Source organism: Balaenoptera musculus, chromosome 8 (assembly GCF_009873245.2).
Source record: "Balaenoptera musculus isolate JJ_BM4_2016_0621 chromosome 8, mBalMus1.pri.v3, whole genome shotgun sequence".
Classification (NCBI taxonomy): domain Eukaryota; kingdom Metazoa; phylum Chordata; class Mammalia; order Artiodactyla; family Balaenopteridae; genus Balaenoptera; species Balaenoptera musculus.
The window spans coordinates 54,180,347-54,206,828 of NC_045792.1; the positions used below are offsets into that span (position 1 = coordinate 54,180,347).

General features: G+C 50.0%; 1 protein-coding gene and 1 pseudogene across 3 annotated transcripts in view; one reads left to right on the plus strand and one right to left on the minus strand.

The window, feature by feature from the left end:
* MYO7A (myosin VIIA) overlaps nt 1-26,482 on the minus strand; it is a 105,118-nt gene that overhangs the window by 8,640 nt on the left and 69,996 nt on the right. For 2 of the 3 annotated variants that reach the window (XM_036861946.1, XM_036861947.1), the window contains exons 31-40: nt 10,930-11,100; nt 8,520-8,637; nt 7,638-7,764; nt 6,287-6,570; nt 5,188-5,378; nt 4,369-4,493; nt 3,507-3,664; nt 2,340-2,493; nt 1,006-1,161; nt 345-450 (exon numbers count right to left, since the gene is read on the minus strand). In XM_036861946.1, coding sequence (XP_036717841.1) covers nt 345-450; nt 1,006-1,161; nt 2,340-2,493; nt 3,507-3,664; nt 4,369-4,493; nt 5,188-5,378; nt 6,287-6,570; nt 7,638-7,764; nt 8,520-8,637; nt 10,930-11,100 — 1,590 coding nt within the window. The remainder of the gene's footprint in view (nt 1-344; nt 451-1,005; nt 1,162-2,339; nt 2,494-3,506; nt 3,665-4,368; nt 4,494-5,187; nt 5,379-6,286; nt 6,571-7,637; nt 7,765-8,519; nt 8,638-10,929; nt 11,101-26,482) is intronic. The other variant, XM_036861948.1, reaches the window with a different exon arrangement.
* On the plus strand, nt 16,437-17,380 carry LOC118899922 (annotated as a pseudogene).

Sequence of the window (26,482 nt, forward strand, 5' to 3'; positions counted from 1 at the left end):
GGCCTGTGCCCAGGAACAGAGCTGGCATCAGGGAGATGACATCAACACAGAGCTCAGCTCAGAGGGAGAAAGCACGTTTCTCCAAAGCAGAAGCTCCTCAGAGAGAGGGAGGGGTGACCTTCTCAAGGAAGCTGCTCAAGGAAGTGAGAGGCTGAACCAGGAACCCAAGGGCTCCTGACCCGAGGAGTCTATGGCCTCTTGACTGAGCCCCGACTCCACTGAGGGGCAGGAGGATGGGGGCAAAGGTGGGGGTGGTGGGGAAGGGACATCAGGGCTGCCCCGTGTCCCCGAGGGAGCCTGGTCCTTCAGGGGCACCCACAGACCAAGAAGCTGGAGTCCCTCACCTCGTCTGTGTCGTCGGGAAAGTAGACCTTGTGGAAAATCTGGGTGGTTTTGTGCTGGATGGCCTCCACCTCCACCAGGTGCGGGGGGTACTTCCGGGACCCGTTTCTGAAAACCAGGGGAGGGGGAGGGGGAAGGGGGCCAAGTCAGGAGGCAGCAGATTCCTGGGGCCATGGGGAGCAGAGAGCAGAGGGAACTTTGGAGACAGGCAAACCCCAGTCCTAATCCCCATCCACCACTTCCTACCAGGTGACAAACAACACTGAAGCCTCTAGTTCCTCATCTGTAAAATGAGATGATAATGGTACCCACCAAACAGGGATGTGGAGGGGACCGAATGAAGCAAAGGGTACAAGTGGGCTTTGCAGAGTACGGAGTGCGGCCCAGGTGCCTGCCTCCCCAGCAGACTTGAGGGTATGAGAAAATAGCTTTCTGAGCAACCAGACTCTCAAACTGTCCAGAATGGGTACTGGGCACTGCCACCTTTGTCTACCTGGCAGCTGTGGGACCCCGAAGATGGGTCCCAACCCCAAAGATGGGTCAGGACCTCAGCATCCCCAAGGGACTCGTCTCGCAAGCCAGGGTGGCCGGAAGCCCATCCCAGTGCCTGCCGCCACGCACTATGCCCACTGCCCCCTCTGCCCCTTGCAGCCCCTGCTGTACCTCAGGGCTTTCTGGAGCCGCTGCAGGCAGTCGATGGCGAGTGGGCAGGGCTTGCGGGACTGCAGGAAGCGCTGCACATGCGGCAGGAGGATGTTGCTGGGCGGGAAGAGCCCTGTGCACAGCCAGAGCAGCTCCCAGCCCCGCTCCTCACTATACCTGCAGGAAGAGGTGTGGTGTCCAGCAGGGCCACCGCGGGCCAATACGCCTCAGCTGCTCACCACGGCAGCACATGCCTGCCCTCATCCCCACCCCTGTCTGAGGACCCACACGGACCCACCCCCCTGACAGCCTGATCCCATTAGTGCTACTCAAAGTCCGGTCTGCCAACCCCACCCCAGGCCGCACACTTACTAGTCAGGTGGAGGTAAGGTGCTTGTGTCAGAATAAAAATCAGCTGTGTCACCAAGCACTCTGGCTAAGATTTTTTTTTTTTCTTAGAAAGACTTTCCTATGATGGAAGCAGCTCTTTAACTCGTCTATTATTTGAGTAGCACTACGTTAGACCAGCCCCAGGACTCCCTCAGGCACTACTCTGAGCTCCTTCGGTCTGGCAGGAGGGAAGCCTGGAGGGCTTCTAGGAGGAGGTGGCATTTGATCTAGGCTTTGAAGACTGAGGCAAATTCTGATATGCAAAGGAGAGGACAGGTTTTCCTGGCTGTGGGCACAGAATGTGCGAAAAGATCTGATGTATGGTCCAATGGTGGACTTGTATAAGAGATGTAGAGAGTGACACAGCTGGGGAGGGAGTTGGAAGTCTGGGAATAAAGGGAGAGGGTGGGGCTTCTCTCAGGCTCTGAGATGAGCATGTGCCTGACTTCCCCCTCCTGCCATGGTCTGGGCCATCAGGGAGGCGGGTGACACCCTCTGGGGTCCAACACCCCCAGCCCATGAGAGTTTTTAGCCAGAGCTTCTGACTGACAGCCAGCTCAGCCTGAGCCAGGGATGGGACAATTGCTCATGAGATGCACCTGTAGGCAGACAGTGGCATCTGGGCTAGGGAGGGGTATCCAGAGGAGGCTCAGGCAGAGAGCAGCGGGAAATTAGGAGGAGCTGGGGCTGTTCAACTTGTGGGGAGGACAGACTCTGAGGGCTCACCACCACCTCTTGGTTCTGGACCCTCTTCCTTGGGCCTTGAGGGAGAGCTAGGACATGAGGGGGCCTGAGGACAGCTTCCTGCTCTGAGTGAAGAAGGACTGTTCCCAGGCAGAGCCAGCTGCTGCCTCGGCAGGGAGTGAGCTCCCCGTCACAGTGGGTGGAGGACCTTTACGATTACCTTCAGCTGTTAGCACTAGGGGTGGGGGCCTGCCCCTCACCCTCCCACCCTCCTGGCTTACCTGATGTGGTTGTCGGTCAGCTGCTTCAGGATCTGCACGTACACCTCGTCCTTGAGGGGCTCAGCCTTCAGGGCACCCTCGAAGATCTGGTCTGTGAGCTCATTGACGGAGCGCATCCTCTTGGACGGGTAGTCACCCATGTACTTGAGCACGGGTGGGGAGCTGTCAAGGAAGGCTGTGGCCAATCGTGGAACAATGGCCCGGGAGGCAGGTGGCCACACTCTCCAACAGGGTCTGCCACCCCTGATCATGTGGCCCTGGGCCTCAGGCTACTCACCCAGGAAATGGGCATAATCTGCCCACACTGCTCTCCATGCCCACTGCCCGCCCTCTCTCCTCAACTCCTCTGGCCACCTCCTCACTGGCCATCCTGCTCCAGGCCCCAACCCCACTACCAGAGTCCTCACAGCAACCAGAATAAACTTTCCAAATCACAAATCTAACCATGCCACCCCCTGCCCCATGGCTGCACCACAGGACACAGTCCAAGCTTCTTAACAGGCCTTGGGAAACTTTCATCCATCAGCCCACATCTTGGGATTCCCTTCTTGAACTCTAGCCTCTAGCTGTGCTGAGTTAATTTCTGCCCTTGAAACAGCCCTGCTCTGTTTTGCCTCGGGGCCTTTATACATGCTGCTCCCTCTGTCAAGAACATTCCCCACCCATCTCCCCTTTGACTGGCCAAGGCCTACCCAGTCTCCAGCCTAGATATCATTTCCTCCAGGAAGTCCTCCCTGCCCTCCTCCAAGGCCAAGTCAGGTCAATGTGCTGTCGCGTCCCATCACAGCACTGACCCCGATCAGCACATCTCCACTCTCAACCATGAGCACCATGAGGCTAGGTACTGGGTCTGCTCACCGCCGTGTCTCCACGCCGGGCCCAGCACATGGCACGATATACATCTGTCAACCAAATGACAGGGTGCGAGGAGGCAACGGGTGAGGCAGCCCCCTGCACGCTGTAAGGTGCCGGGCACACGGAGGGAGCCGCTCCATCAGCATCCCCCCACGTCTGCCCAGGCCCCAGCTGGGCCCCTCAGAAGGAAGTGTCTAGACGAAAACCCTAGAGGCCGGGCCCAGCCCAGCCCTCCCCTGCCCTAGGCGCCCCCTCCCTGTGGCCCCTGCCTGACCCTCCGTGTCCCCCCCAACCCTCTGAGGGTGCGGATATCGATGAAGGCCATGCAGGCCTCCTGCGAGAGCTCCTCGCTGCCCAGGATCTTCTTCAGCAGCGCCTGCTTGAGCGGCTCCCGCGTGTGGCTCCACAGCCAGTCCTTGCCGCGGGTCTTGGACACCATCACGCGGCTCAGCGTGTGCTTGGGTGGGGGCCTGCACAGCACGGGACAGTCCGCACTGAGGGCCAGGTTGCGAGACTCCAGCCCCATCCCGCCCCGTGTAGGAAGCAGAGCGCAGGGAACCGGCTTCCCTGCTGCGCCGCGTGACCTGGGAAGAGTCACCAGCCCTGCCTGGGCCTTACTTTCTCAGCTGACAGATGGAGATACTAACAAGGCTGGCTGTGCCCCGGCAGCCCTGCCCGCCTCCCCGGCCTGCTCGCCCCTGATTCTCTCTGCTCGCTCTGCTCCAGCTGTGGCGCTCCTCCACCCGGCTCACCCCCCGACCCCACCCCCAGCTTAGCTCAGACACCACTTCCTCCACGAAGCCTCCTCGCCTCCATCCCCACCCCGACCCAGCATCTCCATCACAACACTGGGCGCAAAGAATAACAGCCGCCTGGTCTCATGCCTGTCTCCCCACCAGGACTGTGAGTCGGTGAGGGAGGTACAGCCTTGAGTCAGGAGTGCCCAGGACTCCACCTGGGGTGGGCGCAGTCACAGTATCTTAAACGAAGGAAGGATAAGATGACACAACATGAGAAGCGTCATGTCGACGGACTGAAAGTGCCCTCTGGTTCCCTCTGACCCGGGCCCTGCTCACAGACGGGGACACCACAAAGCAAGCCCACCACGCAGCCCACAGGGTAGCAGGAGCCTGTAGCTCCCGTCCTGGGGCCCTCTCTCCCCTTCCCCCGTCACCTGAAGTAGTCGTAGGAAAATTCCTCCAGCGTGTAGGGCTTGGCGCGCACCTCAGGCTCTGCCGTTCGCAGCTGCAAGAGCCGGATAACGTCCTGCCTCTGGTCGGGGGTCATGGTGACCAGGGCCTAGAGACCGAGAGACAGGGAGCTGAGGTCAGGCGCCCCTGGATCTCCACCCCGGACCCCTGGATCAACATGGTAAAGCCCAGAGCCTTCTTAAGTGGGTCTGGGGGTGGACCCTGTGCCCCATTCTGACCCTGGGAACACCTTTCCTCCTGGGGGATCTCTGACATTACCACTGCCTCCATCATGCTGGCCTTAAGACCCTTCCCTTGGTGCCCTGTGTCTGAACCAGGTTGGGTCAGTCAGAAAGCCTGGACAAGGCAGCGGATGCAGTGTGAGAACTGCCCTGTCAACAGAGCCTGGCTCAGGAGCTGCCTGGAAAGCTGGGCTGCGAGTCCTCAGTGCTGGCTCAAGGGGCTCCAGAGGAAGCAGGGCCTCACTTCCCAGCTCTGCCCTCACTGCCTTTCTGGACAGTGCAAGCCCCTACCCCTGCCCCCATCCCCTAGGCCACTCTTCTCTGATCCCCTGCCCCTGGGCAGTTCCTCATCTGATGCAATTTCTAGGTCCCTCTCCACCTGGCATACATTTGATAGTTGCCCCCAACTTTCAGTTTATGGTCCCATAAGACCCCCAGATCATCTTCACAGAAGCAGCAAAGCATGAATCTACTGTAATCCCTCACTCCATTTTATGTGGGAAGAAGACAAGGAGGGGCCAGGGGAGCCTCCCATGCACCTGCCACCCCCGGGCCACATACCACAATCTCCCGCGGTGGCATGGTGACAGTGGGCATGACATACACGCAGTCGGTGGGGAAGTCCCCACGCTGCTTGGTCCTCTCATTGATGCCATTGGCCCAGCCTGAGTTCATGACCTGCTCTCCTGTGTCATGGTCCAGGATGATGAGGTCCCCCTTGGCAAAGCTGAGGAAGCCTGACTCCTCGCCCGCTGGAAGGCATGGGTGAGCAGGGCCACATGGGGGCAGAGAGAGAGGCTGGGTTGGAACACCTCTCTTTGGGTTGATGACCTGTAAGCCTCTCCTCCCCACTGGAACTGAGGCCCTGTCCCATATCTGCTCAGCAGCCGCTCTGCCTCTACCCTGCACAACCCCCCACACAGACAGCCATCGGAGGGGGCCACTTCCCTGCTCAGAAGCCTTCCGTGGCTCCCCACTGCCCTAAAAGGAATCCCACACTCCTCGACATGCTCACAGGCCTGTTGTTGGCAGATGGCCTTCCTGACTTCTTCTGCCTCACTTTTTGCCCCTCCCGCCTCATCTCGCCCATTCCAGCCGAAACAAACTACCCGCAGTTCCCAGACACACCTGTTCTCTCCAGCCTCTGCTCGGTTCTCCTCTCTGCCCCAAACGTTCTGCTCACACATACGTCCTCCCCGAACCCCAGGCTCCCACAGCCTCTGGGCTTCCCGGGTCGCTGCACTATCACAGGGATGGTCACTGTCTGCTCCCACCCCCTCCCCACTGAGGGCAGGGATGGGTTCATTTCGTCTCTTTCTCACGCTCTGCTCAGGACCTCAAAGGCCCGGGGATGCACAGTCCATAGTTGTTACCACTGTCTTCATTTGAAGATGGTGGGTATTGGGGGAACACTGAGGAGGAACCCCTGACCTCATCTGGAGAAGGTGGCAAGTAATAGGTATTTAAGACCAGGGGGAGGAAGGTTCCCCACAGGGCACAGATCGAAGGCACAGGGTTGAGCTATTTGCTCCAGCTGGAACCGAGGGTGTCGGGAGGAATGGGTAACAGGCCATCTTGAACGCCAGGCCAAGGCCAGGGCACATAATCTGCCTAACACTCTGACCCCGGAGACTGGCAGCTCATGCCAGGAGCCACTCACCAGGGCTGGGGTTGTCCTGCAGGGCCACCACATACTTAGACCTCTTTCGGAGCCCCTCCAGGAAGGTGACCACCAGGTCACGGATGTCCTCAGCATTGCTGGAGGTGAAGGTGTACTCATCCCCCTTGATGGTGGCCAGCGTAAAGCTGGGGGCTACCAGTTTCGCTCCCCTGCAGGACCAACACGGAGAACAGGGCCCTGTCGGGGTCAGTCCTGCCCAGCCCGAGTGAGATGCAGCACAGCCCAGGTCAGAGCAGCCCAGCGAGAGCGAGACACGGCACTCCCTGAAGGAGACCAAGGCCAGCCCAGTCAGATGTGGCCCAGCCAGAAAGAGGCCGGCCCAGCCAGGGTGAGACGGGGCCAGGCAGCCACAGCTCAGCCTGAGTCAGCGACGGCCAGGCCAAAGTCACACATGGTCCGGGGAGGCCTGCAGGGGGAGCTCACTTCCCCTTTGTTGTCTAATTCCTACTCACCCTTTAAGGCTCAGCCTAGAAACCACTGCCTCCAGGAAGCCCTCCCTGCCCTCCCACGGCCCTCAGCACACTGGCCCCTGCTTTAAAATGGCTTATTCGATGTCCATCTCCCCTCCCAAGTGAAGCTGCAAGAGGACAAGGACTATCTTGTCACCACTGCATCCCATGTGCCTGGTCAGAGCTGGACGTGACCCAACCCTGGCCCACATCGGACACAGCCCAGAGACACTCCTACAAGCCCCAGATGGGGGGAGGAGGCACTGCTGGGAACGCCAGTCCATTTCAGGACCCACTCCCAACGTTGCTCCCATGTGCACTGCACTTCTCAGTTTGCCAAGAGCTCTCCCATCGATTATTGTGTGTATTCCTCACCACTGTATTGAAGGAAAGTTAAGACCTCCATTTTAGAGATGAGGCCATGGAGGTGAGTCCCATACAGGGCCCTGAATCTCAGGCCAGCTTTTTGTACACGCTCGACCATCCCTGACTGTCCTAACCACCCATGCCCATCTCAGAACAGCCATGAATGTGCTGTAAATACCCGCCCCCCCACCCTATTGGGAGGAAGGTGCCTGAGGGGTCTGCAGGGTGTAGCACATGCTGCTCAGTCACATGCGACCAGGACAGGCCACTGCGTGTCTCTGCACCTTGGGGATGTCCTCTGTGAGGTTTCCTTCAAAGGTCCCCACGACTGCAGAAAAGCCCCGGGAGCTCTCTCCTCCCCCGTGTGTCTGCCTGTGTCTCCATCTGCCCCTCCTGACTTCAGAAAGTGCTGAATCAGGACCCTGGGTTTGAGTCCCATCCCTGCCATTGGTCTTCATGCGGCTTTGGACAAGTCCCCGCCCTGCACTAAAGCGGGGAGTGGGGGTTGGACTAACCTACTGCTGGACACGGCCATGATCTCGGGGAAGGACAGCTCCAGAAGCACCTGCTCCTGCTCATCCACGAAGTAGACGCCCGTCCAGTTGACGGCCACAATGACGTCGTTCTTAGGGAGGCTGGGGCCTGGGGCAGAGACAGAGGCACTGAAAGGGCACCTGCCCACTGCTGGACCCAGCCCTTCTCGATCCTCATAACCACCAGGGAGGTGGCCAGGGTGGGGTATATTGATGTCCATTTTACAGATGGGGAAACTGAGGCTCGGAGAACACAACCTCCCTACAAGCCAAAACCCCAGGTGCGGTGGGAAGGGAGTGCTGGATTAAGGAACTGGGTTGGAGCCGCATTCCTGCCACTGGCCTGTGCAGCATGGGACAAGTCCCTGCCCTGCGGTATGGTGGGATACGGGGAGGAGTCAGACAAACTGAGCCCCAACATTCCCTCGAACCTGATATTTGGTGGTTCTGTGAAGCCACCACCAGCACAGGGCCTGGCATGGAGCAGGTGCCTGGTACCAGTGGCCCGAGGTTGGCTAAGCAAGCGGCCTGTGCAGGTTTGTCGGCTGCATCTACTCTCAGCTTCACGGGTTCGGCCCAGCCTGTGCTCTGGGCCACCCTCTTCTGTACACAGTAGGTGCTTTAATGATCACACTACTCAGTCAATTGTTCGACCCAGTGTGTTGCTGAGTACCTACTATGTGCCACGGAGCCCTACTGGGCTGCAGGGAGGCAGGATCCACTCAGCACATTGACTTGGAGGCCAAGCAGCCCTGCGGGCAGGAGGCTGGCTGACTGGGGAGTCTGGCTCAGGCCATTCCCCTCCCTCTGCCACGGACCAGAGCCATCGAGGGAGGGACGGGAGGCAGGTGGGCTGAGGGGTACCTGAGAACTTGTAGGCTTCGTAAAACCTGGAGAAGAGCAAGGGCCACTTGAAGCGGGCATAGTTGACCACATCCTCTTTGACCTTCTGGGCATCAGTTCTCCTCTGGGCATAAATCCCCTGGAGGGGCACAGACAGGGATGGGACAAAAGACTTGGCACAAGCTCTGTCTGGAAACCAAATGTCCCGGTCCCCAAGTCAGAAGTGGGCCCCAGGCCACCATGTCCTTGTGTACACCATGGCCTCACCCCACCCCCCCAGCCCACAGCCTCCCCGTCACTCCATCTCCCTCCGATTCCATCAACAGCAGTGAGCACTTGCTAGAGAAACAGGGGTCCCCCCTCAGGGAGCTCCCGATTCAGCAGAGTGACAAGAAAGCCCACAATCCCAGCCGGCGCATGTGCAAGGCACAAGGGCAGGGATCAGGGAAGGCGTTTGGGGAACAGGAACATGGGTGGCTAAGGACGGGGCCAGGGGGGTGCCAGGCCTGACCAAGAAGAGGGAGTGGGAAACCGGTGAGTAGGAGGCAGGTCACACAGAACCACGGGCAAGGCCACCACTGCGAGGCTGGTCTTTTAGTGGAAACTGACAGGTGAACTTGGGAGTTAGGAAGATTGCAGGGTAGAGAAGGTTGGAGCCTGGAGTGGGCAAGCAGCTGGGGGAAGAATGCAATGCTCCTGGCAAGAAATTAATGCACCGATGTTTTATTATCTAAAAATCTGCCGAGCTTTAATAAGAACTTGGTGGTATTGGAGTAGAATTGGAGGGATCAGAATGAACTCATGGTTTTTATCATCTATGAACACAAACATAAATGAAGACATGTGTGTGTGCCAGCCCCTGTGCTGTCACATTTCCATGCACAAAGAGGGCCCGGAAGCAGTGCCATCCCAAGAGCTGTGAGTATTCAGGGATAAGGGGCTCAGCATCTCCAACCTAATCTCAAATGGCTCAGAAAAAATAATAACATGTATGTGTGCAGAGAAAATAAAAGCAAATGTGGGACAATGTTAACAACTGGTGAGTCTAGGTGAAGTGTATACTGTACACAGCAGGCCTAGCTTTTTAACTTGCAACTTTTTCGTAAGTTTGAAATTATTTCAAAATAAAATGTTTTTACCCCTCTGACCCTAATAATCATGCTAATTAGGACCTGTCCACTCTACAAGAGGCCTGGGCCAGGGCTCTGGGATGCACAGGGCAGGGCACTACAGTCCAGCGGGGAGACCCACGAGCTCGGTCATGGGCTCTGAGACGGCAGAGGGCACATCTGTTGTACTCGCAGCTGTGTCTCCAGGGCCTGGTGCAGTGCCCAGCACATGGCAAGCACCCAAAACAAAGGGAATTCATGAATGATGGCACCCAACCCAGAACATGCCAGGTGCCACATGCACATTGGCAGCGGACACTGAGGACCCAGGGAAGGCAGAGGAGTGGAGGTGGGGATGGAGGCTGGAGCTGCCGGGAGGTGGAATGGACGGGCTTCAGCAGCTAACCAAGTGTGAGGGGTGAGGGAGAGGAGATTGCTAAGGACAGAAAGAGTGGGGGAGGGAGAACATGCATCTCTTCTGGAGGGGGCTGAGGACAGGGAGGTCCTCGGGGGTGAGCCAGGCCTAGAAGCACAGGGGGTGCAGGGAGCATTCGGGTACAGGTGGAGACTTGTGGGCAGCTCAAGGGAAGGCAAAGAGCTCAGGGGGAGACACCTGGGGCTCCTGGGTTAGGGAAGAGGCCACGTGGCATAGGGGTTGAGACACACTGATCTTGGAGCCCTTGGCAACTTGTGTGCAAAGAGGATTCTGCTCTTATACAACCAGGGCCTGGAGATGGGGAGGCCCGTGGGTCCCCTCCAGCAGCCAGGGTCCTGCACCCCCACCAGGGCACCCCTGCTCTACTTGGAGAAGGTCTCTTAGCTTAGAAGGGAGCTACTCAGGGCTGGTTATGGGCCTGGGGCCGCAAACAAGAGGCAGAGGGGGCCAGTACCTCAAATTCCCCAGGCAGGAAGTTGGGCCAGAGCTCTTTTAGGGGAAAGAAGGTGCACTTCCTAGAAGCTCCTCCAGCATGCACCAACTCTCCTGAGCTGCAGCACTAATAAGCGTTGGTGGGAGGCCAGGAGCTGGGACCCCCAGTGCCCATGGACCCATGGTTTCCCTCATGAGGCCATGGGGCTAGATTTGATCCATCTCTGTGTCCCTGGCGCCCAGTGCAGAGTAGAGGGCAGAAAACACAAGTGAACTGATATCCATGGTGGAGAAAGGCTGCTGGGAGCCAGGAGGTCAAGGGTGCCATCCTGCCCTCCCAGCCCCATGGACAGACAGATGTCAGGTAAGAGCTGTGACCTCTTTGATTTCTCAGGTCCTTACCCTTCAGCCAGGTCATCAGAAAGCCCCTTCTTCAAAACCCCAGCCCTCTGACCTTCTTGTGGGCAGCAATGGCCAGCTGGGCCCACTTCTCCAGCGTCCTCAGGGGCGTGATCTCGCGGTCAGGGATGTAGGTGGGCACAAGGTTCAGCAGGCGCTCCAGGATCATCTCGGAGCCGTAGTCCACAAAGTACTGCTGGGAGGCCAGCTCGGCCAAGTCATCCTCCTAGGTGCGGGGAGATCTCATTCACACACGCTCTGGGAAGCCATTCCGGGCCACCAAAGCCCCTGGGCCCTGCATCCTGTAGCTTTCAGACCCTTGTCTTTGGGACCCTGTACTCTCCCTGACTCACCAGGACCTCCTGTCTGCTTGGTGGAGCCATGAGCACCCCAAGGGCAGGGCCACACTCACCTGCTCCTGGGTCTCCTCAGCACCAGCACAGAGCTGGACTCTGCCCAGGGGCACATGAGCTGACCCAGAGGGACCAGCCAGCTCATTGGTAATGGGTCAGCCACTACCTTCTCAGCCTGATGAGAAAGGCCTGCCCTGGAGAATGGGGGACCTGGGTACTTCTGGAGACTATCAGAGGAATGGGGTGCATCACTACCTCCATCACCATCACTACACCCCCTGGGGACAGTCAAGGTGTTGAACAACCAGTGAGCTATAATGCAGAGGTTGCAGAGAGCCAGATGGGCACTGAGCATTTGCCTCTTTTCTGTCTGAGGCTGGTGCATGGCAGCCCCAGTGATGCCTGCCTGGGGCTCCCCAGGGCTATGGCAGCAGGAGCAATAGAGAAAGGGTCTCAGGCACCTTGAAGGCAGTAGATGTTTTCCAACTAGTTCAAAGTATTTTGGAATTTTAGCAACTGATATGGCTGTACTAATACATTCTGCTTGAATATCAGCTCACCAACACCAAAACCACCACTATTATCATCACCACCATTACCAACACCACCATCAGCAGCACCATCATCATCATCACTACCCTCACCACCACCTACACCATCACTACCTCCACCATCATCCCTCATTTCCATCATCTCCATCCTTATTCCTCCATCATAATAACCAATAGAACCATAAGTGTCATGAAAACCATCATCACCATCAAAAACAAAGCAACTACATCAATCCTGTCCTCAGGAGATAAAAGGATACAAGTTTGTAAACTGTGCTCTAAACGAGTGGATCTCTTACTCCTTTAGAGCAGAGTTTCTAGACTAACTAACAATACAGCAAGACGCACAGACAAGATGGTGGAGTGGAAGGACCTGAGCTCACCTCCTCTCACAAAAACACCAAAATCACAACTAACTGCTGAACAACCATCGACAAAATAGGACTGGAACCTACCAAAAAAGAGATTCTACTTTCAAAGACAGAGAAGAAGCCACAACAAGACAGTAGGAGGGGTGCATTTGCAATACAATCAAATCCCATGCCAGCCAGGTGGGCAACCCACAAACTGGAAAATAATCATATCGCAGAAGTTCTCTCAAAGGAGTGAGAGTTCTGAGCCCCATGTCAGGCTCCCCAGTCTGGGGGTCTGGCAATGGGAAGAGGAGCCCCTGGAGCATTTGGCTTTGAAGGCCAGCTGGGCTTGATCACAGGAACTCCACAGGACTGGGGGAGAGAGAGACTGCAGTCTTGGAGGGCACACACAAGATTTCACATGCACGGGGACCCAGGGCAAAGTAGTTACTCCATAGGAGCCTGGGCCAGACCTGCCTGCAGGTCTTAGAGGGTCTCCTGGGGAGACGGGGAGGTGGTTGTGGCTCACTGCGGAAACAAAGACACTTGTGGTGGAGGTACAGGGTACTCATTGGCATGAGCTGTCCTGAAGGCTGCCATTTTGACACTAAGACCTGGCCCACCCAACAGCTCGAAGGCTCTAATGCTGGGACGTCTCAGGCTGAACAACCAGAAGGGCAGGAACACAGCCCCACTCATCAGCAGACAGGATGCTTAAAGTCTTCCTGAGCCCACAGCTGCCTGTAAACACACCCCTTGACATGGCCCTGATCACCAGAGGGACAACACCCAGCTCCACCTACCAGTGGGCAGGAACCAGTCCCTCCCACTAGGAAGCCTCTTAGACCAGCCTCATGCATCAGGCGGCAGACACCAGAAGCAAGAGGAACTAAAATTCTGCAGGCTGTGGGACCATAAACACAGAAAGTTAGACAAAATGAGACAGCAGAGGAATATGTTCTAGATGAAGGAACAAGATAAAACCCCAGAAGAACAACTAAGTGAAGTGGAGATAGGCAATCTACCTGAAAAATAATTCAGAGTAATGATGGTAAAGATGATCCAAGATGTCGGAAAAAGAATGGAGGCAAAGATTGAGAAGATAAAAGAAATGTTTAACAAAGACCTAGAAGAGCTAAAGAACAAACAAACAGAGGTGAACAATACAAAAACTGAAATGAAAAATACTCTAGAAGGAGTATTATTCTCTAGCAGAATAAATGAGGCAGAAGAAAGAATAAGTGAGCTGGAAGACAGAGTGGTGGAAATCACTGCCACAGAACAGAATAAAGAGAAAACAAATGAGGACAGGGCTTTCCTGGTGACACAGTGGTTAAGAATCCACCTGCCAATGCAGGGGATACAGGTTTGAGCCCTGGTCCAGGAAGATGCCACATGCCACAGAGCAACTAAGCCCATGTGCCACAACTACTGAAGCCTGTGTGCCTAGAGCCCGTGCTCCACAAGAGAAACCACCACAATGAGCAGCCCGAGCGCCACAACGAAGAGTAACCCCTGCTCGCCGCAACCAGAGAAAAGCCTGCGCACAGCAACGAAGACCCAACACAACCAAAAATAAATAAATAAATAAATAAATAAATAAATAAATAAATAAATAAAATTTATTAAGAAAAAGAAATGAGGACAGTTTAAGAGACCTCTGGGACAACATTAAATGTACCAACAATCACATTACAGGGGTCCCAGAAGGAGAAGAGAGAGAGAAAGGACCTGAGAAAATATCTGAAGAGATAATAGCTGAAAACTTCTCTAACATGGGAAAGGAAACAGTCACCTAATCCAAGAAGCGCAGAGAGTCCCATACAGGATAAACCCAAGGAGGAACACGCTGAGATACATATTAATCAAACTGACAAAAATTGAAGACAAAAAGAAAATATTAAAAGCAGCAAGGGAAAAGCAAAACATAACATACAAGGGAATCCCCATAACGTTATCAGCTGAGTTTTCAGCAGACCAGAAGGGAGTGGCACGATATATTTAAAGTGATGAAAGGGAAAAAACTACAACCAAGAATACTCTACCCAGCAAGGCTCTCATTCAGATTTGATGGAGAAATCAAAAGCTTTACAGACAAGCAAAATCTAAGAGAATTCAGCACCACCAAACCAGCTTTACAACAAAAGCTAAAGGCACTTCTCTAGGCAGAAAAGAAAAGCCCACAACTAGAAGTAAGAAAATTACAAATGGGAGAGCTCACTGATAAAGGCAAACATACAGTAAAGGTGGGAAACCATCCACACACAGATATGTTATCAAAACCAGCAATTGTGAGAAGAGGGTACAAATGCAGGATGTTGGAAACACATTTGAAATTAAGAGACCAACAACTTAAAACAATCTTGTATATATATAGACAGCTATATCAAGACCTCATGGTAACCACAAACCAAAAATCTACAATAGAGATACCCACAAAAAAGAAAAAAGAATCCAAACACAACACTAGTCATCAAATCAAAAGAGGAAAAAAGAGGAAGGGAAGAAGAGAGAACTACAAAACAATCCCAAAACAATGAACAAAATGGCAACAAGAACATACATATCAGTAATTACCTTAAATGCAAATGAATCAAATTACCTTAAATGCAAATGAACCAAAAGACATACACTAGCTGAATGGATACAAAAACAAGACCCATATACATGCTGTCAACAAGAGACCCCCTTCAGATCTAGGGACACATACAGACTGAAAGTGAGGGGATGGAAAAAGATATTCCATGCAAATGGAAATCGAAAGAAAGCTGGAGTAGCAATATCCATATCAGACAAAATAGACTTTAAAATAAAGACAGATGGTTACAAGAGACAAAGGTGGACACTACATAATGATCACGGGAGCAATCCAAGAAGAAGATAAAACAACTGTAAATATTTATGCACCTAACATAGGAGCACCTCAATATATAAGGCAAATGCTAACAGCCATAAAAGGAGGAACCAACAGTAACACAATAATAGTGGGGGACTTTAACACCCCACTTATATCAATGGACAGATCATCCAGACAGAAAATCAATAAGGAAACACAAGCCTTAAATGATACATTAGACCAGGTGGACTTAATTGATATTTATAGAGCATTCCAACCAAAAGCAGCAGAATACACATTCATCTCAAGTGCCCATGGAACATTCTCCAGGATAGATCACATGCTGTGCCATAAAGCAAGCCTTGATAAATTTAAGAAAACTGAAATCATATGAAGCATCTTTTCTGACCACAATGCTATGAGATTAGAAATCAATTACAAGGAAAAAAAACTGTAAAAAACACAAACACATGGAGGCTAAACAATATGCTACTAAACAACCAATGGATCACTGAAGAAATCAAAGAGGAAATCAAAAAATTCCTAGAGACAAATGAAAATGAAAACATGATGACCCAAAACCTATGGAATGCAGCAAAAACTTTTCTAAGAGGGAAGTTTAAAGCAACACAATCTTACCTCAGGAAACAAGAAAAATCTCAAATAAACAACCTAAACTAACACCTAAAGCAACTAGAGAAAGAAGAACAAACAAAACCTAAAGTTAGTAGAAGGAAAGAAATCATAAAGATCAGAGCAGAAATAAATGAAATAGAGATGAAAAATAATAGAAAAGATCGATGAAACAAAAAGATGGTTCTTTGAGAAGATAAAAAATTGATAAACCATTAGCCAGACTCATCAGGAAAAAAGGGAGAGGACTCAATAAAATCAGAAATTAAAAAGAAGTTACAGCAATACCACAGAAATACAAAGGATCATAAGAGACGACTACAAGCAACTATATGCTGATAAAATGGACAAGCTAGAGGAAATGGACAAATTCTTAGAAAAGTACAGTCTCCCAAAACTGAACCAGGAAGAAACAGAAAATATGAACAGACCAATCACAAGTACTGAAATTGAAACTGTGATTTAACAACTCCCAACAAACAAAAGTCCAGGACCTGATAGCTTCACAGTGAATTCTATCAAACATTTAGAGAAGAGTTAACACCTATCCTTCTGAAACTATTCAAAAAATACCACACAAAAAGTGCAATATCACTGACGAACACAGATGAAAAAATCCTCAACAAAATACTAGCAATCCGAATCCAACATTAAAAGGATCATACACCACGATCAAGTGGGATTGATCCCAGGGATGCAAGGATTTTTCAATATCCGCAAATCAATCAGTGTGATACACCACATTAACAAACTGAAGAATAAAAACCACCATTCTTTTAAAGGTTGTGCCCTGCCCCCTTCCCTCTTGTTTCATTCACACCTAAGGAAGAAGGAAGATGGCTTGTGCTGAGTATTCTTTTCATCTGTCAAGTCTAGAGGAGCTTGTTGGAGTTCTGCAGAAGGTGCTAAAGGATAACTTTGCTGATGTCCAGGTCTCTGTAGTTGAGTGCCCTGATTTGACTAAGGACCATTTACCTTTCCTGTAAAAGGCATCTGTGGGAAAACTAGAATTGCAGAAGTAGGAGGTGTGCCTTACTTATTGCCTCTTGTAAATCAAAAAAAAAGTTTATAACCTAAATAAGATTGCAAAAGAAATCCAACTTCCCAGAGCTTTTATTCTTAGAGCAGGAGCAGGCCCATTTCAGACTCTTGGATTCAATTCTGAGTTTATGTCAGTTGTTCAAACAGAAAGTGAACACAAACCTCCTGTGTACTGAAGTTAATTTGCTCGTGTTAACCCTGAAGATGGAGGGTGCCTACTAGAGAAATACAGTGAGAATATCATGATTTGGGGTGTGCATTACTGGCTAATCTTTTTGCCAGTGAGGGCCAACCTGGAAAGGTCATTGAGATGGAAGCCAAAAGAAGAACTGGAAAACTTAACTTTGTGACTTGTATGAGACAGACTCTTGAAAAACATTATGGAGATAAGCCTGTGGGGATGGGAGGTACTTTCGTGATTCAGAAGAGAAAAGTGAAGACTCACATTATGCCCACAGAATTGTCTTCCTGCCCATTGAACTCTGATGAAGATGTGAATAAATTGTTGCATTTTTATGAGATGAAGGCTCCTTTGGTCTGTCTGCTGGTTTTTGTCTCCAGAGACCCAGGGTTTGATTTGAGGTTGGAGCACACTCGTTTCAGTCATCATGGAAAAGGTGGACACTACTATTATGACACCACCCCAGATATAGTGGAATAAGTTGGATACTTCTTACCTGCAGAGTTTCTCTATTGCATCGACCAACCAAAAGAGACCCATTCTTTTGGGCGAGATTAAATCAACTGATACTCATTTAGAAGAAGAAATAATTAAGGTTAATTGATTGATTAACTCATTAATGGATAGTAATATAAAATCCAAAGGGGTCAGCAAGATGGCAGAGGAGTAGGAGGACGTGGAATTCATCTCTCCCCACAAACGCATCAAGAATACATCTACAAATGGAACAATTCTCACAGAGCACCAGCTGAACACTAGCAGAGGACCTCGGATACCTAAAAGGACAAGAAAGATCCCCGTGTAACCAGGTAGGATGAAAGAAAGAAAAAGGGAAAAAGAAAAGGAGAGGAAGTGGGATGGGAATGGCACTCCTGGGTCGGGGGGAGCTGAAGGAGAGGAGAGGGTCCCACATCCGGGGAAGCCCCCTCATAGACAGGGACATGAACTGGGACAGAAGGGAATTCATGGGCTATTGGAAGAGAGTGCCAACAGCCAAGCAGGACAGAGTGAGACCTACACAGATGGTCTGTGCCACAGCCCTGTGCGCCCCAGCCTGAGACAGGTGTCCACTAGTGTGCACAGAGGCTGAGTGCTGGAACATGGGGTTTGGAGGGCAGACCTAGGAGAGGATTGCTGTTGGCTGTGAGGAGACAGCCTGAGGGGGTGGAAGTGAGGAAGTCCGCAACCAGGAATGCTTGTGGAGGAAACTTGGACTGCCACAGAAGCAAAGAGCCATAGTTAAGTGATGCGTAAGGGGCGGAGCTGCCATTGCAGCCTCTCTCCCCATGTGCCAGCCCCTGCCTCCCCGGGCACTAAGAAGGGTCCGCGCTGGGGCCAGCTCTCCTGTGCCCGTGACTGCTGGCTCCCCCACGCGTCCATTGCCACCGGGGTGGCCCACATGCAGAGGTGGGGCTGAAACCACAGCTGAGCCCCAGGGGACATGCAACTAAGAAAGAAAAGCTGAAATCTCTCTGCACAGGTGCGCAAACCATAAATTGACACCCCCGTGACTGGCCTTGTAAAGTCAGCGCCTACAGAACATCTGAATGGACAATGAGTGCTCCTGCAGCCAAGGCAGGTCTAGCTTTAGCAGCTGTAGACTTTGTGGGCACATACACATGGGGGTTGGGCCAGCCTAGAGTTGGAGCTGCCCCCATAGCATCCACAGTGGGTCCAGATCCATGATTACTGCAATCCTAGGACCTGACTTCAGTAGATCTATGCTGGTGGCCTGGTGAAAACAACTTATGAGAGACACCAGGGCCGATTGCTGGCATGCCCACATTTAAGGTGGGGCTGAGAGCAGTGCCAATGACAGTGTAATCTGATAGCTCGCAAAACAGGTGAAAGGTGACACAACAGAGCATACCCACAGATGAACAGCTCCAGAAGAGGAATACTCAGTGGCTTCTTTCCCAGTGGGAGTGATCCAATCCTGCCTACCTCACAGTGCAGATCAGAAACACAGCTAAGAAGCAGATCTGGGGGCCTCTACTCCAACAACTAGGGAGCAGAGCCCATCTCTGACAGGGCAGTGACAACCACAGAGCAAAGGGGATGCTCTACTCAATATCCAGTACAGGCTATGGTCACCACAACATCAGTCATACCTCCTATAAAGGGGCTAATGGCCAGAATACACTGAGGAAAGAAGTGGCAGATATCTATACTAAAAACAACCCTCGCACCAAAAAATATTAAACCCACGCAGGCAACACATGGACGTTCCCACATAAAATAGCCCTCCAAGACAGTCTGAGAGTCTGGCATTGGGCAGAAGAACCCCCAGAGCATTTAGCCCCGAAGGCCAGCAGGGCTTGAGGGCAGGAGCTCCACAGGGCTGGGGGAAATGGAGACTCCACTCTTGGAGGGTGCACACAAGGTCTCACGTGCACTGGGACCCAGCACAAAGCAGTACCTGATAGAAACCTGGATTATATCTACCTAGGGGTCTTAGAGGGTCTTCTGGGGATGCGAAGGTCAACTATCACTCACTGTGAAGGCTAGGACACTGAAGGCCCAGGGAATACTGATCACAGTGAGATCTTCCAGAGGTGCGCATTTCAGCACCAAGACCCGGCTTGAGAGCTGGCAAGTCTCAGTCCAAACAACCCCCAAGATAAGGACACAGCCCCACCCATCAGAAGACAGGCTGCCTGAAGTCATACTGAGCTCACAGCCACCTCAAAACACACCCCTTGACACGGCCCTGCCCATCAGAGGGACAAGATACAGCTCCACCCACAAGAGGGCAGGCACCAATCCCTCCCAACAGGAAGCCTACCCAAGTCGCTGGACCAACCTCACCCACCAGGGAGCAGACACCAGAAACAAGAGGAACTATGATCCTGCAGCCTGTGGAAAGGAGACCCCAAACACAGAAAGTCAGACAAAATTAGTTGACAGAGAAATATGTTGCAAATGAAGGAACAAGATAAAAACCACAAGAACAACTAAATGACGAGAAGATAGGCAATCTACCTGAAAAAGAGTTCAGAGTAATGATAGTAAAGATGATCCAAAATCTCAAAAAAAGAGTGGAGGCACAAATCGAGAAGATACAAGAAATGTTTAACAAGGAGCTACGGACTTCGCTGGTGGTGCAGCAGTTAAGAATCTGCCTGCCAATGCAGGGGACACAGATTCAATCCCTGGTCCGGGAAGATCCTGCATGCCGTGGAGCAACTAAGCCCATGCGCCACAACTACTGAGCCTGCATGCCACAACTACTGAAGTCCGCGAGCCTAGAGCCTGTGCTCCACAATAAGGGAAGCCACCGCAATGAGAGAAGCCACTGCAATGAGAAGCCTGCGCGCTGCAATGAAGAGTAGCCCCGGATCACTGCAATGAAGAGTGGCCCTGGCTCGCCGCAACTAGAGAAAGCCTGCGAGCAGCAACAGAGACCCAACGCAGCCATAAATAAATTAATTAATTAATAGATAGATAGATAGATAAATAAATTTATTTATTTATTTATTTAAAAAACCCAAGGAGCTAGAAGATTTAAAGAACAAATAGAGATGAACAATACAATAACTGAAATGAAAAATATTCTAGAAGGAATCAACAGCAGAATAAATGAGGCAGAAGAAAGGATAAGAGAGCTGGAAGACAGAGTGGTGGAAATCACTGCCACAGAACATAATAAAGAAAAAAGAACGAAAAGAAATGAGGACAGTCTCAGAAACCTCTGGGACAATATTAAACACATGAACATTCACATTATAGGGGTCCCAGAAGGAGAAGAAAAAGAGAAAGGGCCTGAGAAAATATTTGAAGATGTTATAGCTGAAAACTTGCCTAACATGAGAAAGGAAAAACTCACTGAAGTCCAGGAAGCACAGAGAATCCCATGCAGGATAAACCCAAGGAGGAACATGCTGAGACACATATTAATCAAAACAACAAGAATTAAAGACAAAGAAAAATATTAAAAACAACAAGGGAAAAACAACAAACAACATACCAGGGAATCCCCATAAGGTTATCAGCTGAATTTTCAGCAGAAACTCTGTAGGCCAGAAGGGAGTACCATGATATATTTAAAGTGATGAAAGGGAAGAAACTACAACCAAGAATACTCTACCCTGGGACTTCCCTGGTGGTGCAGTGGTTAAGAATCCACCTACCAATGCAGGGGACACAGGTTCGAACCCTGGTCTGGGAAGATTTCACATGCCTCAGAGCAACTAAGCCCGTGAGCCACAAGTACTGAGCCTGTACTCTAGAGCCTGTGTGCCACAACTACTGAGCCTGTGTGCCACACCTACTGAAGCCTGCGCGCCTAGAGCCCATGCTCCACAACAAGAGAAGCCACCGCAATGAGAAGCCTGCACACTGCAATGAAGAGTAGCCCCCGCTCACCGCAACTAGAGAAAGCCCACGTGCAGCAACGAAGACCCAACGCAACCAAAAATAAATAAATAAAATAAATAAATTTATAAAAAAAAAAGAATACTCTACCCAGCAGAGCTCTCATTCAGATTCAACAGAGAACTCAAAAGCTTTACAGACAAGCAAAAGCTAAGAGAATTCAGCACCACCAAACCAGCTTTACAACAAATGTTAAAGGAACTTCTCTAGGTGGGAAAGAGACCAGAAACTTAAAACAACCTTGTACATATATACACTGCTAAATCAAAACCTCATGGGAAATGCAAACCCAAAACTACAGTAGATACACATACACAAAAGAAAAAGCAACCCAAACACAACACTAAAGATGGTGATCAAACCACAACAGAAGAGAACAAAAGAGGAAGGGAAGAAAAAACACCTACAAACCCAAAACAATTAAGAAAATGGCACTAGGAACATACATATTGATGATTACTTTAAATATAAATGGATTAAATGCTCCAACCAAAAGACATAGATGGGCTGAATGGATACAAAAACAAGACCTGTATATATGCTGTCTACAAGAGACCCACTTCAGATCTAGGGACACATACAGACTGAAAGTGAGGGGATGGAAAAAGATATTCCATGCAAATGAAAATCAAAAGAAAACTGGAATAGCAATACCCATATCAGACAAAATAGACTTTAAAATAAAGACTGTTACAAGAAACAAGGAAGAACACTACATAATGATCAAGGGAGCAATCCAAGAAGAAGATATAACAATTGTAAATATTTATGCACCCAACACAGGAGCACCTCAATATATAAGGCAAATGCTAACAGCCATAAAAGGAGAAATCAACAGTAACACAATAAGAGTGGGGGACTTTAACACCCCACTTACACCAACAGACAGATCATCCAGACAGAAAATTAATAAGGAAACATAAGCCTTAAATGACACATTAGACCAGATAGACTTAATTGGTATCTATAGGACATTCCATTGAAAGCAGCAGAATACACATTCATCTCAAGTGCACATGGAACAATCTCTAGGATAGATCACATCTTGTACCACAAATCAAACCTCACTAAATTTAAGAAAATTGAAATCATCTCAAGCATCTTTTCCAATCACAATGCTACGAGATTAGAAATCAATTACAAGAAAAAAAAACACTGTAAGAAACAAAAACACATGGAGACTAAACAATATGTTACTAAACAACCAATGGATCACTGAAGAAATCAAGAGGAAATTAAAAAATACTTAGGGACTTCTCTGGTGGTCCAGTGCTTAAGATTCCATGCTTCTACCGCAGGGGGTGTGAGTTCAATCCCTGGTCAGGGAACTAAGATCCCACATGCCACACAGCACAGCCAAAAAGATTTTAAAAAAATACCTAGAGACAAATGACAACAAAACCACAACAATCCAAAACCTATGGGATGCAGCAAAAACTGTTCTAAGATTGTATAGCAATACAATTTTACCTCAGGAAACAAGAAAAATCTCAAGTAAACAATCTAACCTTATACCTCAAGCAACTAGAGAAAGAACAAACAAAACCTAAAGTTAGTAGAAGGAAAGAAATCATAAAGGTCAGAGCAGAAATAAATGAAATAGAGACAATGAAAACAATAGAAAAGATGAATGAAACAAGAAGCTGGTTCTAAGAAAAGATAAACAAAATTGATAAACCTTTAGCCAAACTCATCAAGAAAAAAATGGAGAAGGCTCAAATCAATAAAATTAGAAATGGGGAGGGGGCAAGATGGCAGAAGAGTAAGACGTGGAGATCACCTTCCTTCCCAAAGATACATTAGAAATACATCTACACGTGGAACTGCTCCTACAGAACACCCACTGAAACGCTGGCAGAAGACGTCAGACCTCCCAAAAGGCAAGAAACTCCCCACGTACTTGGATAGGGCAAAAGAAAAAATAATAATAACAGAGACAAAAGAATAGGGACGGGACCTGCACCAGTGGGAGGGAGCCGTGAAGGAGGAAAGGTTTCCACACACTAGGAAGCCCCTTCGCGGGCGGAGACTGCGGGTGGCAGAGGGGGGAAGCTTCAGAGCCACGGAGGAGAGCACAGCCACAGGGGTGCAGAGGGCAAAGCGGAGAGACTCCCGCCCAGAGGCTTGGCGCCGAGCAGCACTCACCAGCCCGAGAGGCTTGTCTGCTCACCTGCCGGGGCAGGTGGGGGCTGGGAGCTGAGGCTCGGGCTTCGGTCGGATCGCAGGGAGAGGACTGGGGTTGGCTGAGTGAACACAGCCTGAAGGGCTTAGCGCACCACAGCTAGCCGGGAGGGAGTCCGGGAAAAAGTCTGCAGCTGCCGAAGAGGCAAGAGACTTTTTCTTGCCTCTTTGTTTCGTGGCACGCAAGGAGAGGGGATTCAGAGCGCCGCCTAAACGAGCTCCACAGACGGGCGCGAGCCGCAGCTATCAGCGCGGACCCCAGAGACGGGCATGAGACGCTAAGGCTGCTGCTGCTGCCGCCACCAAAAAGCCTGTGTGCGAGCACAGGTCACCCTCCACACCGCCCCTCCCGGGAGCCGGTGCAGCCCGCCACGGCCGGGCTCCCGTGATCCAGGGACAACTTCCTCGGGAGAACGCACGGCGCGCCTCAGGCTGCTGCAACGTCACGCCGGCCTCTGACGCCGCAGGCTCGCCCTGCACTCCGTACCCCTCCCTCCCACCGTCCTGAGTGAGCCAGAGCCCCCGAAGCAGCTGCTCCTTTAACCCCATTCTGTCTGGGCGGGGAACAGACGCCCTCAGGCGACCTACATGCAGAGGCGGGTTCAAATCCAAAGCTGAACCCCGGGAGCTGTGTGAACAAAGAAGAGAAAGGGAAATCTCTCCCAGCAGCCTCAGAAGCAGCGGATTAAAACTCCACAAACAACTTGATGTGCCTGCATCTGTTGAAAACCTGAATAGACAACGAATCATCCCAAATACAGGAGGTGGACTTTGGGAGCAGGATATATTAATTTTTCCCCTTTTCCTTTTTCTGTGAGTGTATATGTGTATGCTTCTGGGTGAGATTTTGTCTGTATAGCTTTGCTTTACAATAGATTTATTATATTGTATTTTATTTTATCCTCTTTCTTTCTTTCTTTCTTTCTATTTTTTCTCCCTTTTACTCTGAGCCATGTGGATGAAAGGCTCTTGGTGCTCCAGCTAGGCATCAGGGCTGTGCCTCTGAGGTGGGAGAGCCAACTTCAGGACACTGGTCCACAAGAGACCTCCCAGCTCCACGTAATACCAAACAGCGAAAATCTCTCAAATATCTCCATCTCAACATCAAGACCCAGCTTCACTCAACGACCAGCAAGCTACAGTGCTGGACACCCTATGCCAAACAACTAGCAAGACAGGAACACAGCCCCATCCATTAGCAGACAGGCTGCCTAAAATCATAATAAGGACACAGACACCCCAAAACACACCACCAGACGTGGACGTGCGCACCAGAAAGACAAGACCCAGCCTCATCCACCAGAACACAGGCACTAGTCCCCTCCACCAGGAAGCCTACACAACCCACTGAACCAACCATAGCCACTGGGGACAGATACCAAAAACAACAGGAACTACAAACCTGCAGCCTGTGAAAAGGAGACCCCAAACACAGTAAGTTAAGCAAAATGAGAAGACAGAAAAACACACAGCAGAAGAAGGAGCAAGGTAAAAACACACCAGACCTAACAAATGAACAGGAAATAGGCAGTCTACCTGAAAAAGAATTCAGAATAATGATAGTAAAGATGATCCAAAATCTTGGAAATAGAATAGACAACATGCAAGAAACATTTACCAAGGACCTAGAAGAACTAAAGAGGAACTAAGCAATGATGAAAAACACAGTAAATGAAATTAAAAATACTCTAGAAGGGATCAATAGCAGAATAACTGAGGCAGAAGAACGGATAAGTGACCTGGAAGATAAAATAGTGGAAATAACTACTGCAGAGCAGAATAAAGAAAAAAGAATGAAAAGAACTGAGGACAGTCTCAGAGACCTCTGGGACAACATTAAACACACCAACATTCAAATTATAAGGGTCCCAGAAGAAGAGAGAAAAACAAAGGGACTGAGAAAATATTTGAAGAGATTATAGTTGAAAACTTCCCTAATATGGGAAAGGAAATAGTTAATCAAGTCCTTGAAGCACAGACAGTCCCATACAGGATAAATCCAAGGAGAAACAGGCCAAGACACATATTAATCAAACTATCAAAAATTAAATATAAAGAAAACATATTAAAAGCAGCAAGGGAAAAACAACAAATAACACACAAGGGAATCCCCATAAGGTTAACAGCTGATCTTTCAGCAGAAACTCTGCAAGCCAGAAGGGAGTGGCAGGATATACTTAAAGTGATGAAGGAGAAAAACCTACAACCAAGATTACTCTACCCAGCAAGGATCTCATTCAGATTTGATGGAGAAATTAAAACCTTTACAGACAAGTAAAAGCTGAGAGAGTTCAGCACCACCAAACCAGCTTTACAACAAAAGCTAAAGGAACTTCTCTAGGCAAGAAACACAAGAGAAGGAAAACACCTACAATAACAAACCCAAAACATTTAAGAAAATGGGAATAGGAACATACATATCGATAATTACCTTAAATGTAAATGGATTAAATGCTCCCACCAAAAGACACAGACTGGCTGAATGGATACAAAAACAAGACCCATATATATGCTGTCTACAAGAAACCCACTTCAGACCTAGAGACACATACAGACTGAAAGTGAGGGGATGGAAAAAGATATTCCATGCAAATGGAAATCAAAAGAAAGCTGGAGTAGCAATGCTCATATCAGACAAAATAGACTTTAAAATAAAGACTATTACAAGAGACAAAGAAGGACACTACATAATGATCAAGGGATCGATCCAAGAGGAAGGTATAACAATTGTAAATATTTATGCACCCAACATAGGAGCACCTCAATACATAAGGCAAATACTAACAGCCATAAAAGGGGAAATCGACAGCAACACAATCATAGTAGGGGACTTTAACACCCCACCTTCACCAATGGACAGATCAACCAAAATGAAAATAAATAAGGAAACACAAGCTTTAAATTATACATTAAACAAGATGGACTTAATTGATATTTATAGGACATTCCACCCAAAAACAACACAATACACATTTTTCTCAAGTGCTCATGGAACATTCTCCAGGATAGATCATATCTTGGGTCACAAATCAAGCCTTGGTAAATTTAAGAAAATTGAAATCGTATCAAGTATCTTTTCTGACCACAACGCTATGAGACTAGATA